The sequence below is a fragment of the Athalia rosae genome, chromosome 5, assembly GCF_917208135.1.
Source record: "Athalia rosae chromosome 5, iyAthRosa1.1, whole genome shotgun sequence".
In the NCBI taxonomy this organism is placed as follows: Eukaryota; Metazoa; Arthropoda; class Insecta; order Hymenoptera; family Athaliidae; genus Athalia; species Athalia rosae.
The window spans coordinates 10,410,299-10,436,782 of NC_064030.1; the positions used below are offsets into that span (position 1 = coordinate 10,410,299).

General features: G+C 44.9%; 4 protein-coding genes across 6 annotated transcripts; 1 reads left to right on the forward strand and 3 right to left on the reverse strand.

Moving 5' to 3' along the window:
* Positions 1-4,341: 4,341 nt before the first annotated feature.
* Positions 4,342-8,490, reverse strand: LOC125500977 (uncharacterized PE-PGRS family protein PE_PGRS54-like). The gene is made up of 4 exons (XM_048655378.1): positions 8,176-8,490; positions 5,731-8,076; positions 5,384-5,617; positions 4,342-5,030 (listed from the first exon to the last, which is right to left on the reverse strand). Exons 1-4 carry the CDS (start codon positions 8,236-8,238, stop codon positions 4,671-4,673), a joined length of 3,003 nt encoding a protein of 1,000 aa, XP_048511335.1. The 5' UTR covers positions 8,239-8,490; the 3' UTR covers positions 4,342-4,670.
* Positions 8,491-8,683: 193 nt separating this feature from the next.
* On the reverse strand, positions 8,684-15,194 carry LOC105685399 (histidine-rich glycoprotein-like). The gene is made up of 5 exons (XM_020852238.2): positions 12,072-15,194; positions 11,852-11,937; positions 11,022-11,255; positions 10,759-10,902; positions 8,684-10,658 (listed from the first exon to the last, which is right to left on the reverse strand). Exons 1-5 carry the CDS (start codon positions 12,229-12,231, stop codon positions 10,488-10,490), a joined length of 795 nt encoding a protein of 264 aa, XP_020707897.2. The 5' UTR covers positions 12,232-15,194; the 3' UTR covers positions 8,684-10,487.
* Positions 15,195-15,363: 169 nt separating this feature from the next.
* Positions 15,364-20,434, forward strand: LOC105685723 (transient-receptor-potential-like protein). 3 transcript variants are annotated; one of them, XM_012400090.3, is made up of 13 exons: positions 15,364-15,718; positions 15,886-16,574; positions 16,640-17,025; positions 17,103-17,566; positions 17,644-17,837; positions 17,911-17,993; positions 18,061-18,182; positions 18,269-18,456; positions 18,562-18,752; positions 19,108-19,313; positions 19,376-19,618; positions 19,700-19,790; positions 19,882-20,434. In XM_012400090.3, exons 1-13 carry the CDS (start codon positions 15,512-15,514, stop codon positions 19,911-19,913), a joined length of 3,096 nt encoding a protein of 1,031 aa, XP_012255513.2. In that variant the 5' UTR covers positions 15,364-15,511; the 3' UTR covers positions 19,914-20,434. The 3 variants fall into 3 exon arrangements, with proteins under 3 accessions (XP_012255513.2, XP_012255504.2, XP_048510970.1); XM_012400081.2 differs by having other exon boundaries at positions 19,700-20,434; XM_048655013.1 differs by lacking the exons at positions 19,700-19,790; positions 19,882-20,434 and having other exon boundaries at positions 19,359-19,618.
* On the reverse strand, positions 20,196-24,915 carry LOC105685739 (coatomer subunit beta). Its single transcript, XM_012400101.3, has 11 exons — positions 24,605-24,915; positions 23,960-24,337; positions 23,542-23,875; positions 23,179-23,467; positions 22,765-23,105; positions 22,415-22,685; positions 21,952-22,319; positions 21,728-21,866; positions 21,342-21,647; positions 21,011-21,246; positions 20,196-20,916 (listed from the first exon to the last, which is right to left on the reverse strand). Exons 2-11 carry the CDS (start codon positions 24,325-24,327, stop codon positions 20,686-20,688), a joined length of 2,883 nt encoding a protein of 960 aa, XP_012255524.2. The 5' UTR covers positions 24,328-24,337; positions 24,605-24,915; the 3' UTR covers positions 20,196-20,685.
* Between the last annotated feature and the right edge of the window lie 1,569 nt (positions 24,916-26,484).

Sequence of the window (26,484 nt, forward strand, 5' to 3'; positions counted from 1 at the left end):
CTCGACGGTCTCCTATATAACAAGTTCAACCCCGCGCTCGTCGCCGCCACCGACGCGACGCCGTCGTCTCGACGCATGACGTTCCCCGCGTTACTCTCCGGGCCAATTGCAAGACGCTTGTTATGGTACACCCTTATTCCGAAATAAGAATTTTGTCGAGGATTTTTTCGGAGGACCGGGAAACGGGAAGTCGTTCGTAGCGTGAAACGTGTTCTTTCGTCATCAAATACCGAGGAAGGGGTTGTAGGTGTAACAACATAATAACGGCCGACTAATTGATCGGTAACAACTGCCTGGAAATATTAATGGCCTCTCATCGTTGAATGGCTGTTCTTTTCTCTCGCCTCGTATACGGGCCCGATGTAATTCCACTCGATTCGATGACTATAAAAAGCCATAAGCCACCCCGCGTCGTTTCGCTGGTGCTCCCATTAGGCAGCCGAAACTATGAACATCACTTGCAATGCTGTCTCAGAATTATTTCTCTCTCATATCATGCGGCAATAACCGCGAAATTCAAGTAGTTTAGGAGTTACGCAACCAGCTATACCGTTCGGATATATCGTAGGGTATATTTGGTATACATATGTACATAAACTGTTAAAGAGCAGCCGTTTCCAGCAAATGATTCTCAGGTGCGATACGAGCCACGCGGCTTTCTGGTCCATTAATTAAATTCACTCCTCTCCTTGGCGTACAACATCAACGTAGGCAGGTATACCTGTATACACCCGTGCACGGATGTGTAGGTGTACCTATACACGCGTATCGTAAATTGTACAGTTGTGCAGGAGCAGGGGAGTTCTGAATCGGGAATAATACGTAGGTATACCCCGTGTTTTCATCTTATTCGTTTGTTCATTTGGTCTGTTTGTAAAGCAGCGTTTCCAGTGTTTCGTTGCACCCGGGATAGACTCGAACCTAGAGTGAGCTGGGAGGGGAACGTTAAAGTGTGCGGAAGTTTGAAGTTCCGAAGGGAAACGAGAAACGAGGGGTTGAAATATATCGTGGCACTGCGAACGGTATACTCGTAGAACTTCAACTCGTAGCTCCGATACGAGTTTTCCTTCATAATATACGATGCAGGTTTGAAATATCAAAGATCTTCACCGAAATTATTCATCCGGTATGTCTTTGCCAGAGGGATGATGCGGTGACGTAGCTGTGTTTCCAAAGTTAACGCGTACGCGTGGATATCCGCGCACGCACCGCGATCCCTTCCTCAATTTCTCGGCAACCAGATCTCACTGCTGTTCTTCTCTCTATAGATATACACGTATGTACGTACGTACGTACGTACCCAGTCCCGTTCTCGGTTCCCAATTTTCGACGTGTGTCAACAAATACAGGATTGAACGAGCCCATTGTTAATGAAGATAAAGAAAGTGATTTGAATATTACGTACCTTAATTGTCGGACACCCTCGATCCCCACGCTGTTATTGTCATTATTGTCATTATTGTTATTTATTGTTGTCGTTATTATTATACCGGGACCGTTGAGCCAATTAATTGTTCCATGTTTACGACGAGGTAAATCAAAGTACATATATCATCTATAGAAATATTCGCTTGTCATGCATGACACAGTATACGTATTTACAGGATGACGAAGCTCACGTCGAAAAGTTGAAAGCCCAGTTTGATCCTACGCAACCGTTTCAAACTGAAAGAAAAAGTTGAGATTCTGCGTAGGCTTATTAATTTATCTTTGATTTTGATTTCCCTCTTGTTTATGCGAGGTACCCTAAGCTGTTCTTTATTATTTGGAAAGTTAAAATGATATTTTCCCCCGTACAAGTTTGTATAATGTCGTCTCATGTTTGCAATCATACGTAATACTTCGATTTGAAATTTCTTTCAGCGTACGTACTCCCGAGGAGGGAGGGGAAGAAAAAAAAAAGTTTGCACGTAAACCATGAACCTGTAAAATCGGCATCGAAATTCTCGATACCCCGAACACGCCGCCTTCTCCTCTTTTCGAGATCAAGGCGATTGATCCGACAGTGGTCTGATGAGCGTGACTTTTGATTGACTATTCACTCGACGTCGTCTCGTGAATTTTGATTTTATATTCGTCGAACGGAAATTCGACTTCGGTCCAAAGAAAATGAAAGAGAATAGAAAAATCGATATTTATTGCAAACACTCGTCGGGAAACCACTTCTTATTGTTGGACACTTTCGACGGGTATTTAGAAATCACTCCCCCTTGAAAAAAATTACACGCGAATATATGTATAGAAGGAAGAAATTGAAAAAAAAAAAAAAACACAACTTTTCGTGAGGTAGAGACCCTTGGATACATATTTCTCGCGGTATTGGGTGGAGGGGTGGAGGTATGTTCTTGGCTCTCGGACACCCCGGACTGGATATCGGATGTCTCCATCTCGCAACGGCGCTTAACGTTACGTACGTACGTACGTACATTACTTCGTAGGTACGGGTTATATTGTATCGCTTTTCATACAGTGTCAACGCTTTACGTTATACGGTTACTTTATCATTGGAGAAAACGAGAACGCTACCAAAGGAGGCGATATAAAGAGAAACGCATCCCCGCCATGTGTTTAAGTACGCCCATGTACGGGAACCCTTGCTTACATTCTACACCCACATATCACGTTTGAACAGAACAGAGTCGAGGGGTTCTGCACACGTATTTCTCGTCTGGATTATAGCATACAGGTTAGGTAGACCACCGTAAGATGGTACGTAGACGTTTTTCTTTGCAAGTAGAAGCGATACCTACGTACGTACTGCACATACCTGTGCATGAAATTACAAGACCTACGTAGCTGAACACGTATCCGTAGGTATACATATGTATAGAAACGAGGTGAGGTGAGAATTAGTTGGACCGGGGGGAGGGGGCGCAGAATTAGCCTGGATAAAGTGGGGAAAGGGGGTTTTGTTCGCTGGTGATATTCCTAGCCGTGTTTCAAGTAGCGGGTAACGACTTCGACCTCTCGAATGGGTATTACTCCGAACGAAGTGAGTACGCCACGAACTGATTAAATTCTCACTCGACGACTAATTCGCCCGTTGAATGGAAATTGTTCCAGCATTTTGGCTGACCGAAGTAAAGTCCGAATTATTTTCGGTTTTCGATGTTGTTCACGCCGGTACGGTTTTTGCGAATTTCGATCGTAAACGAGGCGTGAATGGGGCGGTCGAAAGGACGTCATATCGTCCGATATCCAGGTTAGCTGGTTTCGGGTCGTTTCGTACGTATGTAGGTACCTATACCGTCGCCACGCTGCAAGAAAAGAACAATATAAGAACAGCGAACTGCCTCGTCGTTACCGGAAGGTACTTCAGAGCCGTTCATGGCCGATCAAATTCAACTATGTAGGTACATACCTGTTATGTACTTATTACTTCAGTTCGCACGTATACGAACGACCACATTTACTCCAACTCTACGAGCGTACTCTCCTCTCGTTTCGTCAGGTCTTCGAGAGGAGGGGAGCGAAGAGGCCTGGGAGGGTTTACGGTCAATCGCAACGAGTGCGAAACCTGGACTTTTACTAACCCCGCGCGCTAACTCTTTCTCCTACTTTTGCACATCGAACCAGCGGAAGATACTTCGAAAAGGGAATTCAAGGATTTAGCAAAAATGTGAAATAAAATATCCAAGTGTATACCTCGGGGGCTCAACATCCTGGCTGATCATTACTGATTACTTTCCTCGTCCTGTTTCCGGTGGGATTTATCTTACCGCTTAATTATGAAACGGAAAATTGCAAGCATCGACCATCGATCCGGTTGTACGTACGTTAATCTGGAGAACGTTACGCACCTTGCCGCTTGCGGGGTGTCGAGGGTAAAATAATGAGCGACTGTGGTGCCATTTCATGAGTACGTGACCATCGGGATGCCGGACGTCAAAATTCCCACGACGCTCAAGCCCCGCTTAGCGGTGCCTCGCGTGAACGAGTCTATGAGTCGCGGTGATGACGATGTCGGATGATATTCACATTTATTATCAACACGCGTGTAAATCACACGTAGCGATTTATGGCAGTACGTACAGGCTGCTCGGCACAGGTGTCACTTGCCGGCGGTGTATACATATACAGGGGAGTGCATACAAAGGGGTTGAAACGAGTAAACCGGATAACAACCGTCTCTATTAAAAATGCTTCATAAATTGCGTACAGTTCCCGGAAGATAATCACGCAGGCAACGTGGAATTAATAATAGGAATTTTATAAGCCGTTATGCCCGTACGGTTCGTTTTCTTCGGCACGTGCTGACTCCGTTTATATATTTTTTTTTCGTACTAAAAGAGCGAAGGATAAGGATTCCAAGTATTGGGAAAGCTTCGAAGACAATCAGGATTAACAATTTCATGTGCTATATTTCAACGTCACGTTGGTATAAGAAGACAATAACTACTTCTTTCGGGGATCACATCACCGCGTGTATGATACAATGGAATATAGTATGTGAGGGGTGATAGATGTATCGTCGCTGAAAGCGTATTGGCCTGAAGTCTGAAAACGGTAATAAGTTATGGTAGAGAACCCCAATGTCGAATGATTGAATCTTTTCTTTTTTTTTTTTTTTTGTTTTTATACAATCCGAATTTGGATCACTGCTTGCGAATTTTCCTTAGAGTAAATTTTTCTTCGGATTATAAGTTGCTGTAGAAATTTTGGCGGATCTTTCAGCGATGACCGCCTCCTCCTCCGGCGGATCCTCCGGCGGATCCACCGTCGTCTCCTTTTTTGAATGCCCACTTCTTCCCTTCCGCGTGATCTGCTTTCTTCCCATATTTCTGGTGGTGATCGTGGTGTTCTCCGTGTCCCTCGGCCGCTTTATGTCCCTTCTGTTCGTCGTGGTGATGTCCTTCTTCGTATTTCTTTTCCTTTCCATGCTTTTCCTCGTGCTCGGCTTCATCGTGGTGTCCCACTTTCTCGTGTCCTCCCTTCTTTGACTCGTGTTCGTGGTGATATTCTCCCCCCTTCTCGTTCCCACCGTCCTCGTGGAATTCATCGAAAAATTCTGTCTTTTTTTCGTACTCGTCCTGAAAGATGTAAGTTAGTCGGAGTAGGAACGATTTGTTCAACTTGCTGTTTTCAAGAAAAGGTGGGTGGGTCATGAAGAAAATATTATGGGCGAACAAAATATTAGCAAATTAGCGAACTCCGTGGCCAGGTACGACAATGAATACTTTTTTGCTCAAGAAAAGTAGATTATATCGAACAGAGAGGCGTTAGGATGATGTGAAAAAAATGTCTACGTTCGGTTCGTATTTGGGTGTCGTCCCTAGACTCGAAATGCGATCAGTGACTTCCATCAAGTTATCAGCGGTCTTCATTGTAATCGTTTAATAATATGTGTGGGTAGGGATAATCGAAATTGCTTTCGTATCTATACCTTTTTGTGAACGAAATGTTGTCCCTTGGTGTTGTGCCCCTTTTTGTGTTCCCCCTTTTCGCCAAAGTTCGCTTCTTTCGTTCCCTTTTCAGCGTGATGATGTTCTCCGTGGTAACCACCTTCGGCTTCGTGCTTCTTTTCCTCACCCTTTTTTTCGTCATAATGCTTACTGTGATTCTCCTTGTCATGGTGACCTTTTTCGCCCTTGTCGTATTCATGCCATCCTTTGTAGCCCTACGAAAGATTCGTAAATTAGATAGGATGTAATAATGATAAAGTTTTGCAAAATTTATAGTGGTATGATAAAAAAATATATCATATGTTATTAGCGGATGCGAAGGGATTACCTTATCTCCCTTTTCACCATGGGACTCGTGATGATCTTCTTCGTGTTCCTCACCATTTCCATGCTCGAATTTATGATCACCTTCACCGGCATTGCTACCACCTCCACCATGACCTCCACTGCCACCACCCCCATGTCCGCTCCCTCCATGACCTCCACTGCCACCACCCCCATGTCCACTGCCACCACCCCCATGTCCTCCACTGCCACCACCCCCATGTCCGCTTCCTCCATGTCCTCCACTGCCACCACCCCCATGTCCGCTTCCTCCATGACCTCCACTGCCACCACCCCCATGTCCGCTCCCTCCATGACCTCCACTGCCACCACCCCCATGTCCACTGCCACCACCCCCATGTCCGCTTCCTCCATGACCTCCACTGCCACCACCCCCATGTCCTCCACTGCCACCACCCCCATGTCCGCTTCCTCCATGACCTCCACTGCCACCACCCCCATGTCCGCTTCCTCCATGACCTCCACCGCCACCACCCCCATGTCCTCCACTGCCACCACCCCCATGTCCGCTTCCTCCATGACCTCCACTGCCACCACCCCCATGTCCGCTTCCTCCATGACCTCCACCGCCACCACCCCCATGTCCTCCACTGCCACCACCCCCATGTCCGCTTCCTCCATGACCTCCACTGCCACCACCCCCATGTCCTCCACTGCCACCACCCCCATGTCCGCTTCCTCCATGACCTCCACTGCCACCACCCCCATGTCCGCTTCCTCCATGACCTCCACCGCCACCACCCCCATGTCCTCCACTGCCACCACCCCCATGTCCGCTTCCTCCATGTCCTCCACTGCCACCACCCCCATGTCCGCTTCCTCCATGTCCTCCACTGCCACCACCCCCATGTCCGCTTCCTCCATGACCTCCACTGCCACCACCCCCATGTCCGCTTCCTCCATGACCTCCACTGCCACCACCTCCATGTCCTCCACTGCCACCACCCCCATGTCCGCTTTCTCCATGTCCTCCACTGCCACCACCCCCATGTCCGCTTCCTCCATGTCCTCCACTGCCACCACCCCCATGTCCGCTTCCTCCATGACCTCCACTGCCACCACCTCCATGACCTCCACTGCCACCACCTCCATGACCTCCACTGCCACCACCTCCATGTCCGCTCCCTCCATGTCCTCCACTGCCACCACCCCCATGTCCACTGCCACCACCCCCATGTCCGCTTCCTCCATGACCTCTACTGCTACCACCTCCATATCCGCTTCCACCGTGACCTCCACTGCCACCACCTCCATGTCCGCTTCCGCTATGACCTCCTCCGCCACTTCCACCTGCTCCATGTTCATGAGCATTTTCGTGAACCTTATAATCCACAGCTTGAGTTGCAGTTAACTCTTCATCATCACCGCGGAAACCAGCATACTCAAAATGAGCTGGTTCCACTGGCTCTTCTACTCCATTGGCTTCCCCATTTTCGTAATGCCCATTAACTTCGCCACTCTCATCATCGGATCCCCCTTTCCAGCTGAATCTGTCAGCTCTCTTTTCATCATCTAGTAATAATAAGTCAGGCTCAATTTTTGTTTCCTCAGTCACGTCTTCCTTATACTGAACATTTCCTCGGTTAACAAATGGTGCGGTCGTTACATCATCCTCGGCAACAATTTCAGAAGTTACTCGTGTAAAAGGTAAACGTATATGTTCAATGTTTCGTCCAAAATCACCGTACTTGGAAAATATTTCAGGGCTATTTTCTGTTATCGCTTCTTTGATCCGTGATGATGGGACATCGGTTGATAATTCCACGTATTTTTCAGTCGGTGCAAGTATCGTGTCGGCAGTCAGCAGACTCGGTCTTGTCTCGGCAAAGTGATCGTTTGCATCAAACAGTCGGGGATGATTCTTCGGAGGCACTCGACGACGATATTCTTTCGTTACAACTTCGGGCGAGTATTTCTCGGATATGGTTGACGGTGTTTCTACAAATTGTCCAGCAGGATCAGCTCCTAAGGGAGTATTGGCTGCTGCGACGTAAGAGAAGGGCTGAGGATTGCTTGGATTTCTGGACCTCGATCTTCTAGATACTGGCCTGGGTGTGCTTCCAATCGATTTTACACTTGGTATGGAAAATTGGCGATCGGTTGATTCGGGCGAGGAAGCTACCGTATTTTGTATTTTTACACTAGCGGACATCCGCTGAGGTTCGTAAGCGGCAGCTGCAAGGACTTCTGGATTTTCAGCGGAATCTAAACTCTCGATAGGCTGAGACGTGGTTAACACCGATCGCCTTCGCGATTCCGCTACCGTTTGGTCATTCAACTCTCGAAGACGTATCCTTCTGACATCGTAGGAGGCGCATTCCATTCCGATCTGCGAGAAAGTGTGAAGAAAAAACGTAGGAAAGTACAACGTGAAAATATAACAGAATGCCGATCCGATTCGCAGTATCTGAATGAGGTAAAGTCTTACCGAACAACTCATGAGGAGGATGCCGAAGAGCGCGCACTGCGCCGGCAACGTCCTCATCTTCATGATAGAATTTTTAGTCCTCGGGGTAAGTGCGGGCACCGTCGACTGATCTCTCTGGCCTCTAGTCGCACCCAGTTATAGTCCCGCCTCCTTCTGCAAGTTCTACCTAGAATACGGGAATGATAAGACAATTTTCCACTGATTAATTATCACCATCACGGTGCCGCTTGATCCTCAGCCCCACCCGCATTCGTTTCCTCCTTTCTCTGAATGAACCCATACCACCGCGTCTGGTGTTGTTCAATATAAACTAACAACAGTTGGCGTCATACCGTTCCACAAGAATAAGGATCGATTTTTGTGGGGGTAGAAGCTACTTAAAGAGGAGGATGCATGAAATTCCTGGGAATCCCATGTATTTCCGGATACGCCTACTCACGTGCTCGTAGGATTTTTATCGGGCTCATGAATCGTAGATTGAAGCATTTATCATGCATAAGTTATTCGGACATTATTAATTCGAAAATGTAATGAAGTACCGAATCATTCAACGTAACTCTAGTTATACAATGTTTGCAATTACCGGGTATAGCACGTCCATTTGCGCAATTTGAATAAGTCAATATCTCAGACTCTTGCCAAACTCACCGTATCTTTGTACCTGCATTCTTGGTATTATAACATCAATTCGTCGCCGTTCGTCACAGCCAGTAATTTCATTGATTATAATATTTCATAATAATGCGCGACTTGCGGGCGGCGTCCCCCTAAACTTAACGTCCTATCGTTCCAGACAAATCTCCGGGCGTATATGTGCCCAGACGAGAGTCGCCTTCCGAGATTTACGGGACAATCGTAAGAAAATTAAACCACCGAAAAAATACCTACGCCACGCGTCATATCACCGTGAGATGAAGTCGTCCTATACAGTTATCGCAAATTTTCTACATCGCAAGAATTTCATCTCCGACAATTTTGGGTCGAGCGACTTCCGAGCGCGGGTATGTTCTCCGTCGCTGTAACGAGCATATTCACGTGTCTCTAAAAAGAATATACGAAATTTTGTGGGTTTTTTTCTTTTTCGTTCTCTCACCCACTCATCTCGCGGTCAGATTTTAGATTATTACTGCAGTAAAACATTCACCTCGCTATACATAATGCCACACGAGATTCACCTATCTATTCGAATCAGCTGAACAAACACCCTAGCTCTCAAATCACCGGTTAACAAATGTTTAATTAAACGAATCACCCGGTATGCATATATATTGTCACGAGGCACATGCGGGGCTTGAGAGTCGTGTACGTGCAGTGCTCGTATTAGTTTCGGTATAGATAATTGTACAAAGTATATGACTGTCTTAATGGATTGGTGCAATTATTCGCTTCGGTTGGCTCGGCGTGACTTCGGGTAAGGAAAAGCAGGTAGGATTTCGGCGTTCTTTAGGTCAGTGAATTATTTCGGCGCGAGTTGAATACGGAGTTGGCGGTATCCCCGCGCATTCGTTGTTCATTTTACAACTGTTTTCCTTGATCCTTCGTATCCCTCGGGACGACGTATTATACCGGGTGGCTGTAAACGGCGGAGTCTTCCGATGCATCATTCTAAGCCGATACGCGGTGGGGTTTACAGGGAGGAATGGAAGGAGCTAAAAATACAGGGGAAATTCATTGCTGTGGTTTGAAAAATGTGCCACGTATTTTGTCCGAAGAAAAAAGAAGAAAACTGAGTAACTATCCGAGAAATGACCGCAGTCAGACCAGCTTCTATCGGACATATTATTGCGCGAGTTTACTTTCGGCTCGAACAACTGATTACCGCAATAGCGGTGATTTGTCGATATGTTTCCGGTCCAGCGCCCTGTAAACTTGTTGGATTCTTCGTCCAACCGTGACGGACTCCTTGCGTCGGAATAATCAACGTAAATCTTTGCCTAACGGATAGTTTTTGTTTTTTTTTTTGAAATTTACTCAAAAATTCATTGAACGATCTGATAGGGATCATGGTGAGAATGGATTAAGAACCACACACGAATTTTGACAAGGTCTTAGAAGTACGTGTATATATGTATATATCGTATAAAAAGATCTGTATAGTGTATAATTACTAAAAGGAAAACTTGGCTACAATATTTGGCATGCATTGCACCCGAGCAGATCGAGCCTGTTGATAGTACCGGGAAATGTGGAACAGAGGGACGTTTTTCGCATGGCTTTAGCGTAGCTCGACGAAGACCCCGTTGACGCCTGGGTCCAAGTTCCTTCGTGTACCGGGGCATTGACCAGATGTCCTGCACGTGGCGAGCGACTTTTCATCGACGTCCTTTCTTGTGGGCCCACTTTTTACCGTCCTCGTGACCGCCCTTCTTCCCGTATTTGGAATCGTGATGATGACTGGATTTGTGACCCTCCGCTTCCTTGTACCCCTTATGCTTGTCGTGATGATGACCCTCCTCGTGTTTTTTCTTTTTCCCATGGTGATCCTGAAAATTGAAAAGACGAAGAAACGAATGTGATTATTCTTGGTACATTCTGTCCTTGAGATTTCGAGGAATTTTCGCGTGAAATCGATGTTGGTCGTACCTCGAGGTGTCCCGAGTCGTGATGTCCCTTTTTATGGTGTCCTCCCTTCTTCCCTTCGTGCTCGTGGTGGTGACCTCCGTGTTTCTCGTGATCCCCACCTTCGTGGTACTCGTCATAGAAGTCTTGTTTTTTCTCATATTCATCCTTAGGGCATAAAGAGACGCGAGGGGACTTATTGTTAGTTCTATCTGCTTCCTCGCCTGTTGCGCCTCGTACTTCGAGCTGCGTACGCATAAATCACGTGTGTTGAACCTTTACATTACCTTTTTGAAGATGTTGTGCTCGCCTTTGGTACTGTGACCTTTTTGGTGCTTGCCATCCTCTCCAAACTTTGCCGCCTTCTCACCTTTCTCCCCGTGGTGATGCTCTCCGTAGTGTCCAGCCTCGTCGTGTTTCTTTTTCTCATGCCCGCCCTTCTCGGCGTAATGATGCTTGTGTCCCTCCTTGTCGTGGTGGCCTTTTTCACCCTTGTCAAATTCGTGGATGCCTTTGTATCCCTGCGGTAAAGCAAAATCGACGAACGCCTTTACTCCTCCGTCGGTATACGTGTAACGCGCATCGCTGTCGACACCGCAACGTCACACACGCCCGCCAGCTAATTTGTATTTGTGCAAGTACGTATGTAGACACAGGTATACATTCGGGGCATTATCGTGTTCTACGGAATATCCGAGATATATTTAAGTACGGCTCTGATATACCCGATGCCTCCAGCCCCGAAGTACCTACTCTGGGGACAAGGACGCGTTTTTCCATCCTGTCGAAGCAGATAAAGACGAACTGCCCCCTCGTCTTCTCATGCTTTAGTCTACACCGGCTTCATCCGACAATACCAAGAAAGAAGACACGAGTGACAAGTAAAGCGAGGGAGGGGGTGAAAGTTTCTACCAAAGGAATTTCACCTCCATCCACACAATATACGCTGTCCAATGTCACAGCTCCTGTCGAATCTATACCTATTACACGACCGCGCACGTACTACACCAGGCGCGAAAGATGCGTCGACGTACGTTCTTCCGCTTTCAGAAAATACAGCCTCCACCCCCGCTGCAACGTCGCAACTAGGTCATGATAATGAAACTTTTCTTCGTACCTTGTCGCCCTTCTCCCCATGCGATTCGTGGTGATCTTCTTCGTGTTTTTTCCCACCACCTTCTTCGTGGTGTTTATTTCCACCTCCTGGAGAACATGAGTTCAAAAATTAGAGTCGATTATCATGTTCAACGGTTTCATATTCCGCTGACTGAGTTGAGACACTTGTTGTCGTCGTGGCGACGGTTTTGTTCAAATGTTATACCCGTATGAACCTTTACCTCCGTGTTTTGTAGCTGCGACGACCTGGTCGTCGAAATTGTATTCGAATCTTACTGGAAGCCGTTTGACGACCCGCTTCGCGGACCTTCCCGGAACTATTAAAAGTGTAAATGTAACTGCAAGTATGATGAAAATTTGTACGCGTTTAATTTTCTCCATTATGATCGAATCCCGACAATTCGCTACCGAATCAAGGTCCGGCTTCAGGGTCAAATTATCATCGATTCGCAGAGAATCGTCGCTCCGCGAAGAACTGATCTGTCGGAGACCCTGTCGTGTCTTGATATAACGCCGGGCGTGCACGCCGTCGACTGAGAAGGGGACCGGAAGTTGTTTTTGCCGAGTACCACGCGGGATCAACGGTAGCTGGCACAAGATTTTTATCTTATTCTATTCGCTTATTTGGTTTATTTTATTTTTTGTCGAAGATCGAGCAGGCGACGAAGAGCAGGCGTGAAACGCGATCGCAGAACCAACTCGGTGCTCGGATGGGAAAATACGCCGACGGATCACCGAACACAACTAATGCGGCGACCGAGGCTCACAGGAATGCCGCGTTTTCGTAACTTTCACCCACGCATATAAGACCCGATTCGCATGAAACCCGGAATTAATCGACAATTTGTTATGCTACCGGACACAATAGAGGGACCAATTTTATCCGAGCGGAACTTTCGGGAAAAACTAATCCGGCGAAGGAAAATTCCCTGGTGAGGTGGAATCGACGTAAATCACTGGGCCCATATCTTACGGTATACTTACGTATACATCGAAGGTCAACACAATTTCTTTCCAAGTTTTATCTCCCTTGAGAAGCGCGTTAAATGATCGACGGGATCGTGTTCGGATCGTCGGATCGCCTTCTCTGCACTCTTCTTACATAAGTATATATCCACTAATTATCACGGTCCCGCGCCTATTGGGCAGAAAATGTCGAGGGTTGGACTTTTTTTTTCTCCTCATTTAGTTGTTTTTCTCAAGGACTGAACATTTCGCATATTATATATAAAAGAAGTCTCGCGTCGGCGGAAAAAGGTAGTTAAACGTCTTTTCCCTGCTCTCCTCGATCCCCTCTTCGCGTGCGAATACCTGCTTCGCCGGCTTAATAGCTTAACTTTACAGCGCACGGTTTCAAAACTCTTCGTCATCCCTCTGCAATATTTCATCGCGCACCGTTTATTTCCAGGGGAACCTCTTGGCTCTAAAAATTTTTCAACCACCGAGTCAATAATTGCACGGGACGTCGCGATTTTTCGTCTCTAAGACGCGAGTCTTACTTTGCTTTTTTCTGTCAATTTTATTTTCTGTTTCTCGTTTCTCGTTTCTCTTTCTTTTACGCCACAATTTTCACCGCTCATCGGACTATTTTTTTTCCCTCGCGACCCGCGCAGCGTATAACCCCGTCCCATCCTTTTTATTTTCTACTATGGTAAGCGGTCGAATATTATACTCCGTTCTCTAAGGCCGTAACAGGACCATAAGCGGGTAATACGAATTTCATATAAGAATAAATATGCTGGCTTCCATCGGTCGCGCTCACGTCGTCGACAAGGGTTCGGAAAAAGAACAGCAAAAGAGTGGTGGTTAGTCAACGAAAGGTTGAACGGCTACCACGGGGTCTGAGGGGGTTTTGAGGGAATAAAAGGGGGGTAGATATGGTAGAAGGGGAAGTGGTCAAAGCACGTGACGCACGCCGAACAGAGGCACTGAGCAAACAACGCCCGGCCAGATAGCCGCGGGGGCGAAGTCGTTTGGCAAACACACTCCCCGCTTTTCGCCTGATACCGACCCCTGTTTCACCCTCTACCAGTTGCCTTTGAACGGCTCGCCCCGATCCGAGTCCTACAGACATCGCGAAATTCCTCCACAGCCGCGGCTTACTCTCCAATTTTTATTTATTTATTTATTATTTTCAATAGTTTATTTTCTATTACTTTTTTTACACATGTTCGGTTCATCCGCAGTTAGGATTTGACCAATTTCTCATAACCATTCAGCTACCGACTGGCTCAACTTTCATGCTCTCCCTCTATTTTCCATTTACTCACAAAATCAGGTAGAGAGCCACCTGCGGCATGTGTAACAGGTGCCTCAACATCATTATGACACGGAGTCGAAGATTTTATCCTCTTATAGGATGCGCTATCAAAAAAAGATTATGTATAGTAATCGCAGTAGGGTTATAATAACGTCAACTGTCTCGTGTGCTCGAATTTGTATATTTCACTTTACAATTAACAACCCTTTCGTTTAACAATGAGTATGATGAACGGTTCATGCATCCAGACGTATGAACCTGACCTGCAGTCCAGTCCAGTTCACGTTTCCAGAGCTTCGTACATTTTGCTCATGTTTGTGCTTCATTCTTTGTTTTTCTAATTGAGTTGTAAATGCAGTGTTTCGCTAGCTAGGTAGATTCTTGAGAGGTGACAAACGATTGTTGTTAGCTTTGTGGTTGTTGTTCTTGAGCCACACGTGAATCCGTTTGAACGTTTTAACGTCACGGTCGCGCTTTCGTCATGTGAAAGTCTTTCACTTTCGGTATAGTACTTCTCGCAATTAGTCGGTGTTGCGAAACCGATTTTACCTTATTACGTTAGTTTCTTCCTATAACTACGTGGTGTTATATGCGCCTTGGCGGGACCTGCACTCTTTTGTATCGAGAGAAAATTACTCAAGAACTCGCGAAGAGTAATCATACGATATGACTACGTAGGGCTCCCTCGCGTCGCGTGGGTTCGGAAAAAAATCAATTACAAGAATTCGCGTTCTTCAACCGATTGGAAGTGTACGATGAAAAGATGGACTCTGCTGATACGGCGACAATTTCGGAAAGCACAGGACGAATAAATGGAAGAACGAAGAAAGCCAGTCGCCCGTAGGAGTCCGGAGGGATTAAATTTTATTCCACGAATTCTCTTCTAGCGACTGTATTCGAGTCGCGGACAACCTTTCGTGGCCATCCCGAAGACCGGCCCCCGGAATAGAAGCGACGCTTATTGTCGAGATTCGGAAACCAGCGCGAAAAAATCAAATTGCCGGGCACCTGTGGGCAAAAAAAAAAAAGAAGAAAATCACGCGTGGGTCAGTCGGCTGCGTGATAAGTATGCACGGCCCTGTGCGATAACGAGATATAGAGACATAAGCGAATTAGCACCCCCGCGTGGCGACCGTCACTTCGTAGACGAGGGGAAACGACGTACTGCAGGGTCTCGGTTAAGCTTACTTAATTAAATTTCAATCGGCGCACCCCTATAAAGCGAGGTTCGTTCAGCCGAGCTCTCAGGTCGCTCTCGTTTTGTCGCTGGATTTTTACCTGCCTCCAACTGTCGAATGTTGAATGTTGAAGAGTTTATTAGAAGTATCATCGGCGCAATAGATCGATAAAGGGATTCAGTGCTCCGACGAGGTATATTTTGGCCCTCGGGGGACACCCGCGATGGCTACGCTAGGAGACGCGATGGGGAAGGCCGCAAAAGAGGTGGAAGCGGGAAAAACATTCGCCGATGAAACCGACGAGTATATCGCCAACCTACCCAGATCTTTACTCCTCGAAGAAAAAAAATATCTTCTAGCGGTCGAACGGGGTGACCTCCCGAACGTACGCAGGATACTTCAAGCCGCCAACAATCCCTCTCGTTCACGGGTAAATGGGAATTATATTTCATTCCACTAATGTACGGCAGGTTTTCTATTCTATTGAGAAAAAATGACGAAAAAGAAATGAATAAATAACGCTTAACCGAACCTTATATAATTCCCTACATCTGCATCTCATCACGTGTCTCCACTGTATCTGTATTTTTCCAACAGCAAACGAAACCTCTGGACGTTAACTGCGTGGACAGCTTGGGCCGTGGTGCTCTAGCTTTATCAATTGAAGCAGAAAACCTTCAGATGGTCGAGTTACTGGTTGTGATGGGGGTAGAAACTAGAGATGCACTTCTTCACGCTATCGATCACGAGTTCGTTGAGGCTGTGGAACTCCTATTGGAGCACGAAGAGTTACTACGTGGAGAAGAGGCAGCCGCAGCTCTCTCCTCTTCGGGTTTATCGCCGTCACCAGCTTTAATGACAGGAAAAAAATCAGGCGCCGCCGAAGAAGCTGGCGATGACAAGGGCGAAGTTATTCACAGCTGGCAGAAGGTCGATCCTGTAATTGCCAAACATCCACCCGGAACAACTCCACTCGTTCTTGCAGCGCAGAGAGACAACTACGAAATTTTAAAGCTTCTCTTGGACAGAGGTGCAACTCTTCCTATGCCGCATGACATCAGATGCGGTTGCCCTGATTGTATAAGAGCCGCAACTGGCGACCCCTTAAGATTATCGGCGACTCGAATAGCCGAATATCGAGCACTTGCAAGCCCTTGTCTTATCGCTCTGAGTTCCGCTGACCCTTTAATGACGGCTTTCCAACTGAGCTGGGAACTCCAAGAACTTGCTATCGCAGAACCCGAGGTTCAAACCGAATACACAAAGCTGAGGAAACAGGTCGAACGGTGAGTACGTGAAACGGTAGGGGCGATTTTCTAATCTGAAATCCATCGTCAATTCTCTTCTGCAGCTTCGCTGTGGAGCTCCTGGAGCAGACGAGAAGTTCAGCGGAGTTATCTACCATTTTAAATCACGACCCGGACGAGGATCCTAGCACGGGTCCTACGACGACAAAAACTCTTCCGCGTCTCGAGACAGCAATTCGATATAAACAAAAACGTTTCGTTGCACATCCCCACGTGCAGCAGCTCCTCGCCTCTATTTGGTACGAGGGTGTACCGGGATTCAGGCGAATGACGACCGCAAAACGAATCTGGATCATCGTTAGAACTGCTCTTATTTTCCCGATACATTGTCTCGTCTATTTATTTGCCCCAGAATCCGCCGTTGGAAAGCAAATGAAACATCCATTTGTTAAATTTCTCGTTCACGCGGCATCCTACCTATTTTTCCTCGGCAAGTATAAACCGGATAAATATTTGAAAAATAAAGCTAAGAGTGGAAAAATAAATTTGCCCCGATTATTTCTTCAGGAGTTCTTATCCTGGTTTCGCAACGGGCGGAAGTACAGGCGGTCAGATTACTCGGTGGCGAAGAAGCCCGGCGTGACCTGGAGGAGTCTCTTTTGCGGCAGCGAGGGGTCGGTCCAACGCCCTTGGAGTGTATCGTCTTAGTTTACGTCTTAGGATTTGTTTTACAAGAAACAAGAGAAGTGTGGATCGACGGACTTCGAAACTACTTAAGAGATCTTTGGAATTTCATCGATTTTACGCGGAACTCTCTGTATGTGGCTACTGCGATCCTTAGGGTTGCTGCATATGTCCAGCAAACTGCTGAGGTTCGCGCAAATCCCGCTACTGCGACTATTCCGCGTGAAAATTGGCCGGATTATGACCCTCAGCTTATTGCCGACGGTCTTTTCTCCGCGGCGAACGTTTTCAGCGCTCTAAAACTTGTTCATCTCTTCAGCATCGACCCACATCTCGGACCCCTTCAGGTATACATGATTTAAAAAATGAAGTCTTCGATTTTCCGTAGGGTTTTTATTTCGTTAATTATTTTATTTCTTGGCAGATTTCACTCGGTAAAATGGTGATCGACATCGTCAAATTTTTCTTCATCTATACCCTGGTGCTTTTCGCATTCGCCTGCGGGTTAAATCAGCTACTTTGGTACTTCGCTGAACTCGAAAGACGCAAGTGTTTTGGTCCTGCGGATCTCGCGCCGGACTGGGAAGTAGAAAGTGACGCTTGTTTTCGGTGGAGAAGGTACCACGATCTTGCTGCTCTATATCATACTCATTCACCAAACATAAAAATCCATGAATTTTATTCCGCACAGATTTAGCACTCTCTTTGAGTCTTGCCAGAGCCTTTTTTGGGCCAGTTTCGGGGGCGTGGGTATCGACACTTTCGAACTGACCGGTAAGATTGAAAATAATGCACAACTACATACATAATATAATTCGACTCGAAACCCCGTGTTCCTCAGGTATAAAGTCTTATACGCGTTTTTGGGGTCTCTTAATGTTCGGCTCGTATTCCGTGATAAATGTGATCGTCTTGTTGAACCTGCTGATCGCCATGATGAGCAACAGTTACACACTAATTGTGGTAAAGCAAATTCCATTACGTTCTACAAATTTCCAATCGTCAAGGCTCCCGGACAAAAAAAACTTTTTGAATACCCGATTCCATAGGAACACTCCGACACCGAGTGGAAATTCGCAAGGACGAAGTTATGGATGAGTTATTTTGAGGAAGGGGGCACGTTACCACCACCTTTCAATCTCATTCCCGCCCCAAAAATATTCCTCAGATTATGCGGTCTTCGTAAAAAGGATCCGAGCCAACGGTCCAGCGTGAAAAGACGCGTTCAGGAGCACAGGTGATTATTGACCGTCAGAAGCGAGTAGTGAATAATAATTCGAAAGCTGAAATGGTGATGTACTAATTATAATTCAGCTATTGATTATTCAACTAAATCATACAGATACGGAAGCGTAATGACGGCCCTTGTCTGGCGTTACGTTGTGGCAGATCACTGCCAACAGGTAAACGAACCAGTGACCGAAGAAGACGTTCACGAGTTGAAATCTGACCTTTCATCTTGGCGGTGCGAACTCCTTGATATCCTGGGAAGGAATGGCATGGACATATCCGGGGTAGATACAAAGGATAGAAGTAAGTATAATCGGATGATATGTCTGAAACTCTGTGAACGTGCATTCAAATCGATAAGAAACCCGCGGTTGTTGTAATCCGAACTGATTCCATCTACCTCAATTTGATTCGATCGTTTAGCTCACCGTATAGTGTTGGTATAAGCGTGAACCGCCGGGCTCTAGGTAATTCACACTTGATGTAATTTTTTCTCGGGCTCCAATTTCCTGATGCGATCAGAACCGCTTTGGTTCTATTTTTTTATTTTTCTTACGCACGGTATAGGTATAATACCAGATTACCTGGCAATGACAATGGCTGCGAAATGACAATAACAAAAATTAAAAATGTTGCATCTGTTACTCCCTGTCATTAGCTACTCCGGGACGAAGAATGAGAATTTGGGAGAGACAGTTGATGAGGGATTTCCAGGTGTTGGGACCGATGGCTGGTCTGGCGGAGGAAGAAGCTCGCGAAGAACTGGCTCTTCAACAGCCACCTGAAGGAGAGGACAGCGCGGCGAGATGGCGACGCGTTGCTCGCCTTGCGGTTTTGCAATCTGCCGGGCATCGCTGGGGCCAAGTAAATTACAATTGAATAATCAATAATGCTTCGTGAAATCATCAGAATTCTCGGAATTTCAGGTCGTTGGTCGCGCGGTTCAGAGTTCGCAGATCGGCAGAAGCAACAGTCAGGCGTCTTTTCAGAGTCAGAAAAGCCTGAAACGAGCCATGCAAGATGCCCGAAGACTCGCTGCTAAAAGCCCATTACCCCCGGTCAGTCCGGTTCATCTTCCAGAGACTACAGCATTCAGCATCCTCCACGTTTTAAAAGATATCGACGAACGAGATGACAAAGATGCGTATACGCTGACGCCAGAACCAAATGTAAGCGAGTCGACGAACAATTATTAAAATCGGAGTACGTAAAATTAAAAAGGAATTCAATTTTTCTCTGATTGTGAGCAGCCAAAACCACCAGCAGCAGTTGGCTACGTCGATGAGAAGCGGGAAAAGCAATTAACGAAAGCGAAAAGGAGCCCTGCTCGTGTAGCGCCAAGTAAGTCTTCACCACTGCGAACTGTTGATAAAAAAAAAACAAATTCGACAGCTATTTTACGGCAACAAACATCATCGTCTTCTTCGGATAGCAATCCGAGAAGGATACCGGAAGTATCCGTGACACCAGTTACTCCTGATTTGGGACGAGAAGCTGAAGATGATAAACGGCGATTGGTAATGAAACCACCACCAAGATCACCGCGATTTCCGGCTTCCCGATCTCCCAGAAGGGGTGGAGGGTGGTTGTAAAAATTAATGGTAACGATCAAGTAAATTATCGATTCCTTGCAGACCAAAATTTGGAACGTCACACAAGCCCTGACTTCATTCAGACGGTGCTAATGAGAAACCAAAATTCTACGCCAGTTCAGAGGAAAATAGGTCGAAAACAATAGCCAGATTGTTTTTAATACCATAATCTCTCCTTTATTATTTTGTTATACTTCTCGTACATTGCTGATCGTCAGTAATGCATGTCATAATATGTTGGTAGGTTTCTACGTAGGTTTCATTGACAATTAACGGATCCGACATGTATAAATCAAGAGTTCCAAAGAAAAAGGTTTTGTTTTCAGTGTTGTATAATGTATGTATATATATGCCTATGTATATCAATATTACAATTATTACAAACGCTACAAACTCATATTTAATACCTAACGCAGTTCAAGACCGCCATTGTTATCGACACCCACGAGAAGTTGCGAGTCTAGCCGAGTCTAGAGGGATGAAATTCGTCGGTTCTTACTCACTCTTTTGATAGATTCTTCATTTTTATTTATTGTATATTTAGGCGTTCCTTTTCACTTTTTCTCTTCGCGACTGCGCCGAACCACGTGACAATCTATTTATTGATGAATAGTAGCTGATGAATAATTAATAATGAACAATTCTCAGGCAGCCTGAACAAGTTTACTTTGAGGCCCCTTCTGGGTAGAGTTTATCTTGTCACCCAAAGAAAGTGCCATTCCTTGGCTCTTGGCTCTGATCCGAATATGCCCAACAACTGGAGCATCTTGCTTGTGCATCGGCTTTTCAATCGACAGATTCGCCAGAGCATCCTCACCGAATATCGATTTTGCATACATATTCGCAGCCATGAATCCACACTGGCCAGAAAGAGCCTGGGAACAAAATTCTTATTATTATATCTCGAAGAGTTAGTACTTGATTAGCAGAGCACAAATATGAGCTCTGTATGCATCCATCAAATTATACCTTTTCAGGCGTGAGGCAACGCATGTTGGTCGACTTTAGCAAATGGGCAAGATACTCTCTTAGATCTGAGAGCGTTGTGTTAACGGAGACTTTGTTCTCCCATTCGAACTCTGACCACATACAACGGAACTCGCTATCGGTACATGTTGCTGGTACAATATAATCCATTATATCTATATGTATATCATTCAGGACTACCACGCTCCTATCCGATCCTGCACCAGACACATCGTAAACTGAAATAATAAACGTGTATCAATAATTATCAACTCGAAGAGATGCAAAACTCTTGCAAAACTGAAGAATAATTTGAAAAAAGCAGATGTTATACCAATGTTTCCAAATATAATGCCGTTTTCTGTTGAAGCAACCTTGACATTGGCCTTGATGCTCGCAAAATCTCTAGGGGCTAAGACAATTGGCTGTGGCCTTTCGACGAGCTTGAGGTCGCCCATTGTCGCGAGTTCCAAGGTGCAATTTTGTAGAGTGTCGTCTGTCTGGTTGACTACGAGAACGTCTAGAACGATATCATACTGGTTGACATGTACCAAGGCTTCGGCATAGACCGGATCCGAGAATCCTGTGAGTTGTGTTACTTTGCTTAGAGCACTTGGCGCTGGTGTATCTCCTGCAGCGCCTGAAATTATTGATTATTGATGAAAATTTCATCGTAGTATGATAACCATGAGTTCCTACATATTTTTCCAATCCGCTTACCTGGTCTGCCAGCCACTGCTACGCTTAAACTCTGCTCAAAGACGTCTCCCGCACCTCCTGTTAGATCCGAACCACGACTCAGTTGTAGAAATTGGATCGCGTCGTCCACTTGAACAACATTTCCTGGTTTTTCCTTGGCCTGAAATTCCAAAAACTTAGATGAAAAACCGAACATAGTGAAAAAGTACGGAATTATATCATATTACCACCACCGATTTAAATACCTTTTGGGTTTGTGAGTCCTCTTCAGCTTTGGCGGCAAACATTCTGCTGAGTGCATCTCTGCAGCCTTCTGTGAAGACTTTTTGTATCATTGGTGTTGGGCTGGCTAAAGATCTCAAGCATACGGTAAGACGTTCAGCGTCATCATGAGTCATTGCCTTTTTGGGGAGTCCAGAGCGACCCAACTGTAAAACACTGGACATAACAAGCATAGCTTCGGCTTGCATTTTGTTACCCTTCTTATGATCGCTTTCAATACTTTTGTAGCGGAGTATCAGCTTAGCCAGGGTTGTTGCGAGAGAAGCACCGATGAAGAAATCTCCATCCATCATGTATTGAACCAAAGGTGGGCGTTTTTCCTCTTTTTTACCTGAACAAAAAAAAATGTTCCACTCGTATTTTGAGCTTGAGAGAATATGAGATTACACAATATTGAATCGCAATTGGGTTCAGATGCTAACTTACCAGTGGAAGTTGCACTGAAAGCACTTTGACTGGCATATGTGCCATCTGAAGTGACCAATTGAGCTGGAGCTGCCGGAGAAATTGCTGCTCCGTCTTCAGCTGGTTTATCACCAGCTGCCCTTCTAGTTTCTGCCTCAACTAGTGGAAGTTCACCCAACGCACCTCTGATACGGTTCATCACTGCCTCGATATCTTCCTTAGATGTTGCATATTCTCCGAGAATCCAGAGTGCGGCTCGGTGCACTTTTACTGATCGAATTTGAGGAAATACCTGAGAGAAAAATAACAATAGCATTAGGATGTTTTGAGGTGTACGTTGAGAGGGTGATAATCATCAATTTGCTTATTACTTCGAGTAGTTTTTCTATAATCAAGGGCCTGAGAGACTCAAATCGCTGAATGGCTTCGCGCACGAAGATAAGGACGTCTGTGGCTGCAGCCTCATTGTTTTCAGAGAGGAAGTCAGTTAGAACTGGGATAACTGTAGCAGCCACGTCCGGAAATTTGATGGAACAGGCGTGCAGAGTTTGCACCAGCAGTCGCCGATACCTTCCAGCATCTTCGTGTTCACCACCTGCAGTTCGTATGACTTCTTTTTTCAGAAGCTGCACCATTTCCTCAATAGTTCTGTTCGATACCAAGTCCATCGCCAGGGCCAGAGTTTTCGTTCTAACTTCTAATGCCGGCGACACTACGCATAAAAAAACTCATATTAATAAAATTCGTAAAATGAATGAAGATTATGAAATTTTAGGAGAACTCACCCAGTACTCTGAGAACGTCCATAACCAAATCCTGTAGTACTCTTTCATGAGCGGGACTGTCTTTCATAGCTATTAATCGATCGAGAACAATCAACTTCACGTTATTGTCACTTTCCTTAACAACCAGCTCGACGTAGCATGCAGCTGCAGCTCTTATAGCCGTCGGAGCACTAGAAAGAGTCACCAGAGTACCAGCAGCTTCGTATCGAACTGCAGCACTTGGAGAATTCAGCAGACTGTAGATACATCTAATAAATCTTGCCCTCTCTGATGGATTTGCATGGCACACCTGGTTTAGAAAATCGAAATTTGAAAACAGAACAAAGTGGCCCAAGGAACAAGTGGAATATCGATAGAGTTAACCTTGTAAATTAGCTCGACAATGACCAACTGAAGAATATCCCCAAAGCTTGGAACCTGATCAAGGCAGGCAGCTAGGTAAGCCAAAGCTCTGCTTTGATCCGCATGTAGTAACATAAGGAATGCATTTCGTCTGCAAGACATATCTTGCTCTCCCTCCAAATATTTGGCAATTAATTCAGGAGCATCTGGTATAAGAAATTCGAAGTTCCGATAGATGGTGAATATAGCCAAGACTGCATTCCGTCGAACATATGAATGTCGGTGTTCTAGGCATGCTATAATTGCGGGCATCAGCGGCTCTAGTAGTTCCGGTTCTTTGAGTTTGCAGAGGAATCTGTAAATTTGTCACAGAAAAAATTCAATCATCGGGAGTCCTATTTGGTACCTTATACAAAAATGAGTAAGCAAAGTTTCAAACCTCAGTGTAGAACCCCTCACAAATTCATTAGGATGCTGTAAGTCCTTTCTGTAAGCATCACAGACTAAGATCATCTCTTGGAGAAGTTTGCCATCAGGAGATGTTTTTGGTACTATTTCCCAGAAAATGAGAAGCAATTTTTTAAGGGCGTGGTCTTGCAGGGGTAAAACGAATCTGATTATCGTCATGAGGAGACTGGGTAATCTTTCACCGCTCAAAATCATATGGATGGTACGTTTTAGTGCATCCACTTTTGTCTTTGTGTCACCCTTCTCCAAATCGAGTTTCAGCTGAAGCTCGTTTATTGGTTCCGAGTCTATCGGTACATTTATCAGCGTGTAGCATGGCTGTTCTGCTATGCTACTCATTTTTTCTGTCCTGAAAGGTTGAGAACATGCTTAAGTGTTGGTTTGCTCTCGGAAGTATTAAGATTCGAATCGAAAGAGAAACAATCCAACTTGTGAGGCATGAAGTAACTACCGCATAATACTACTAGTGAGCAGTACTAAAGTATTCATGTGATTATGATTTATTTCATCATTCTTAATTCTATGCTGTTAAGTGTCAGATACAGTCAAAGGTGTCAGCAATTTGATAGGTTATGTTTGATTTCATTTTGACAATCTGGAGAATTGGCATACGTACGAATGATTGCCTTGTTCTCGTTGAGAGTATACAGGCGATATTGATGAAAATTATACACCAACCTCGTTAGAATATCTTAAAAAATATCACTGCAAAATATCTTAGCAAGTAAGGACAGCATTTAAATTCGACTACAAAGATTGCGGTGAATAGACCGCATACGTGTCAGACAGCAGTTCAGACCTTAGCCACGGCAACCATATGGCGCGGGATTTGTCATACCAGGGAGGTATAGAGGTCATACGATTGGACGAAATTTTCCCCTCCACCGTCACCTGGCCAATTCATGTTTGGTTTCATTCATCCTCCGGCGATTTACTACGCCTAATCCTTGCCGGAAGACAGCCGGGCAGTAAGTATGCTTTTAGGGGTCGTATGTGGCTCCTGAAAGCTTCCTTCGTTCTCATTGTCAGATCAATACTGACTGGGATCTCAAGAATCACAAATTCTCAATATGTCTCTATGGTTTCGTCCATTTGTTGCATTTTCGTGACCCGCAGCTTTTGTTAGGATAGGCACTACAAGTAGTTGCGATCAGAACAGCGATTGCAAAATTCTGCACGCGCTATAAATTCGACGACTTCCATGTAGAATTGTTATTCACATCCGCTCATGGTAACTATTGATCACTCATAATGACTGATCACTGTACGTACAATTCTTGCGATAATCTTGTCTGATATGTGGAGGAGGTCAGCTGAGCTAACTGCCTTGATATACATTTTTATAATTTTATGTAATAGAATATTTGTATAAAATTCTCTGCCCCTACCAGAGATCATATCTGTAATTTGAGATACCAGATACGGTGTTTATCAAACTCAGAGAAAACATTGGTTATAATATTTATTGTTAGTATATGTATAATAATAACTACGAGTACATCTCGGAGGCGGTTAGCGTATACATATACATGTATATTGATGAAGTATAATTTATATAGTCAAAAGTAATTATCTGGTGAACGTTCGAATTAGATTCAAAATACGCGCACTAACCGGGGCAGCTGGGGTTAAAGGTCATTTAATCGTCGACGACATCCTGACGACATTGACCAAGAATTTGTACCTTTTTTTTCAATCACAAATATACACACATTCCTCCGAAATTTAAAAACAAACTGATCGAAATACTATAATCTATTATACACGGCATACATACATACATCTGTAATACATAATATTCGTCCACACGCTACTTCCCAATGAACTCTGAAACGTACACTCTTCCCCTTTCATATAAGCCTGTAACATATATATACAGGTATAATTGTATGTATGTAATTATTGTACGTAAATAATCATGCTCTTGTATTGTCGATAGCTTATAAAACTCACAACTCATTCAGAGAGGTATTTTCACAATACCATAATTATATAACGAATAAACGTCACGTTTTTATACATTAATAATTATATCAGAAATCCCTCGCGTCGCCTCTGGCTTATTTGTATCCATATGAACATACACGCGCGCATACATTTATTCTTCCTCTCAATGAAAAGTAAAGAGGAAAAAAAAAAAAATTGAAGAAAAAACAACGATCCAGCTTATCATAAAAGTTTTTAGGTGACACCAAAATGATTGAGTAAAATTTATTACATCTTTAAAGTTGTAAATAACTAAATTAAACACCACGTAGATGTCGAATCGACTGTGCCCATCCAACAATAATATTCGTAAAATATATTTCTATAATTTGCGAGATGAAAGACGTAATAATTACGTATCAAACTGCTCAACGGTACATACCTACATTCCATATCTCTTAACATTCTTTATTACATTTGTATTCACATATTCTGCACGAGTTGTTTGAAATTGTTTTCATACAAGAACACGTATGATTAGTTAATATTTAATATCGTCTACCCCTCTCT

Bases quoted from the DNA above. Each gene is read 5' to 3' on its own strand.
- LOC105685723 (XM_012400081.2), top strand. From the start codon at position 15,512: ATGGCTACGCTAGGAGACGCGATGGGGAAGGCCGCAAAAGAGGTGGAA. The intron at 17,994-18,060 runs GTAAGATTGAAA...CGTGTTCCTCAG, and splicing joins CGACACTTTCGAACTGACCG to GTATAAAGTCTTATACGCGT. The intron at 18,753-19,107 runs GTAAGTATAATC...CCCTGTCATTAG, and splicing joins GGTAGATACAAAGGATAGAA to CTACTCCGGGACGAAGAATG.
- LOC125500977 (XM_048655378.1), bottom strand. From the start codon at position 8,238: ATGAAGATGAGGACGTTGCCGGCGCAGTGCGCGCTCTTCGGCATCCTC. The intron at 8,077-8,175 runs GTAAGACTTTAC...ACTTTCTCGCAG, and splicing joins TCCTCCTCATGAGTTGTTCG to ATCGGAATGGAATGCGCCTC. The intron at 5,031-5,383 runs GTATAGATACGA...TACATCTTTCAG, and splicing joins AACATTTCGTTCACAAAAAG to GACGAGTACGAAAAAAAGAC.
- LOC105685399 (XM_020852238.2), bottom strand. From the start codon at position 12,231: ATGGAGAAAATTAAACGCGTACAAATTTTCATCATACTTGCAGTTACA. The intron at 10,903-11,021 runs GTAATGTAAAGG...TTATGCCCTAAG, and splicing joins AGCACAACATCTTCAAAAAG to GATGAATATGAGAAAAAACA. The intron at 10,659-10,758 runs GTACGACCAACA...TTCAATTTTCAG, and splicing joins ACGACTCGGGACACCTCGAG to GATCACCATGGGAAAAAGAA.
- LOC105685739 (XM_012400101.3), bottom strand. From the start codon at position 24,327: ATGAGTAGCATAGCAGAACAGCCATGCTACACGCTGATAAATGTACCG. The intron at 23,106-23,178 runs GTGAGTTCTCCT...TTTTATGCGTAG, and splicing joins GGACGTTCTCAGAGTACTGG to TGTCGCCGGCATTAGAAGTT. The intron at 20,917-21,010 runs GTATAATTTGAT...TTTTGTTCCCAG, and splicing joins GTTGCCTCACGCCTGAAAAG to GCTCTTTCTGGCCAGTGTGG.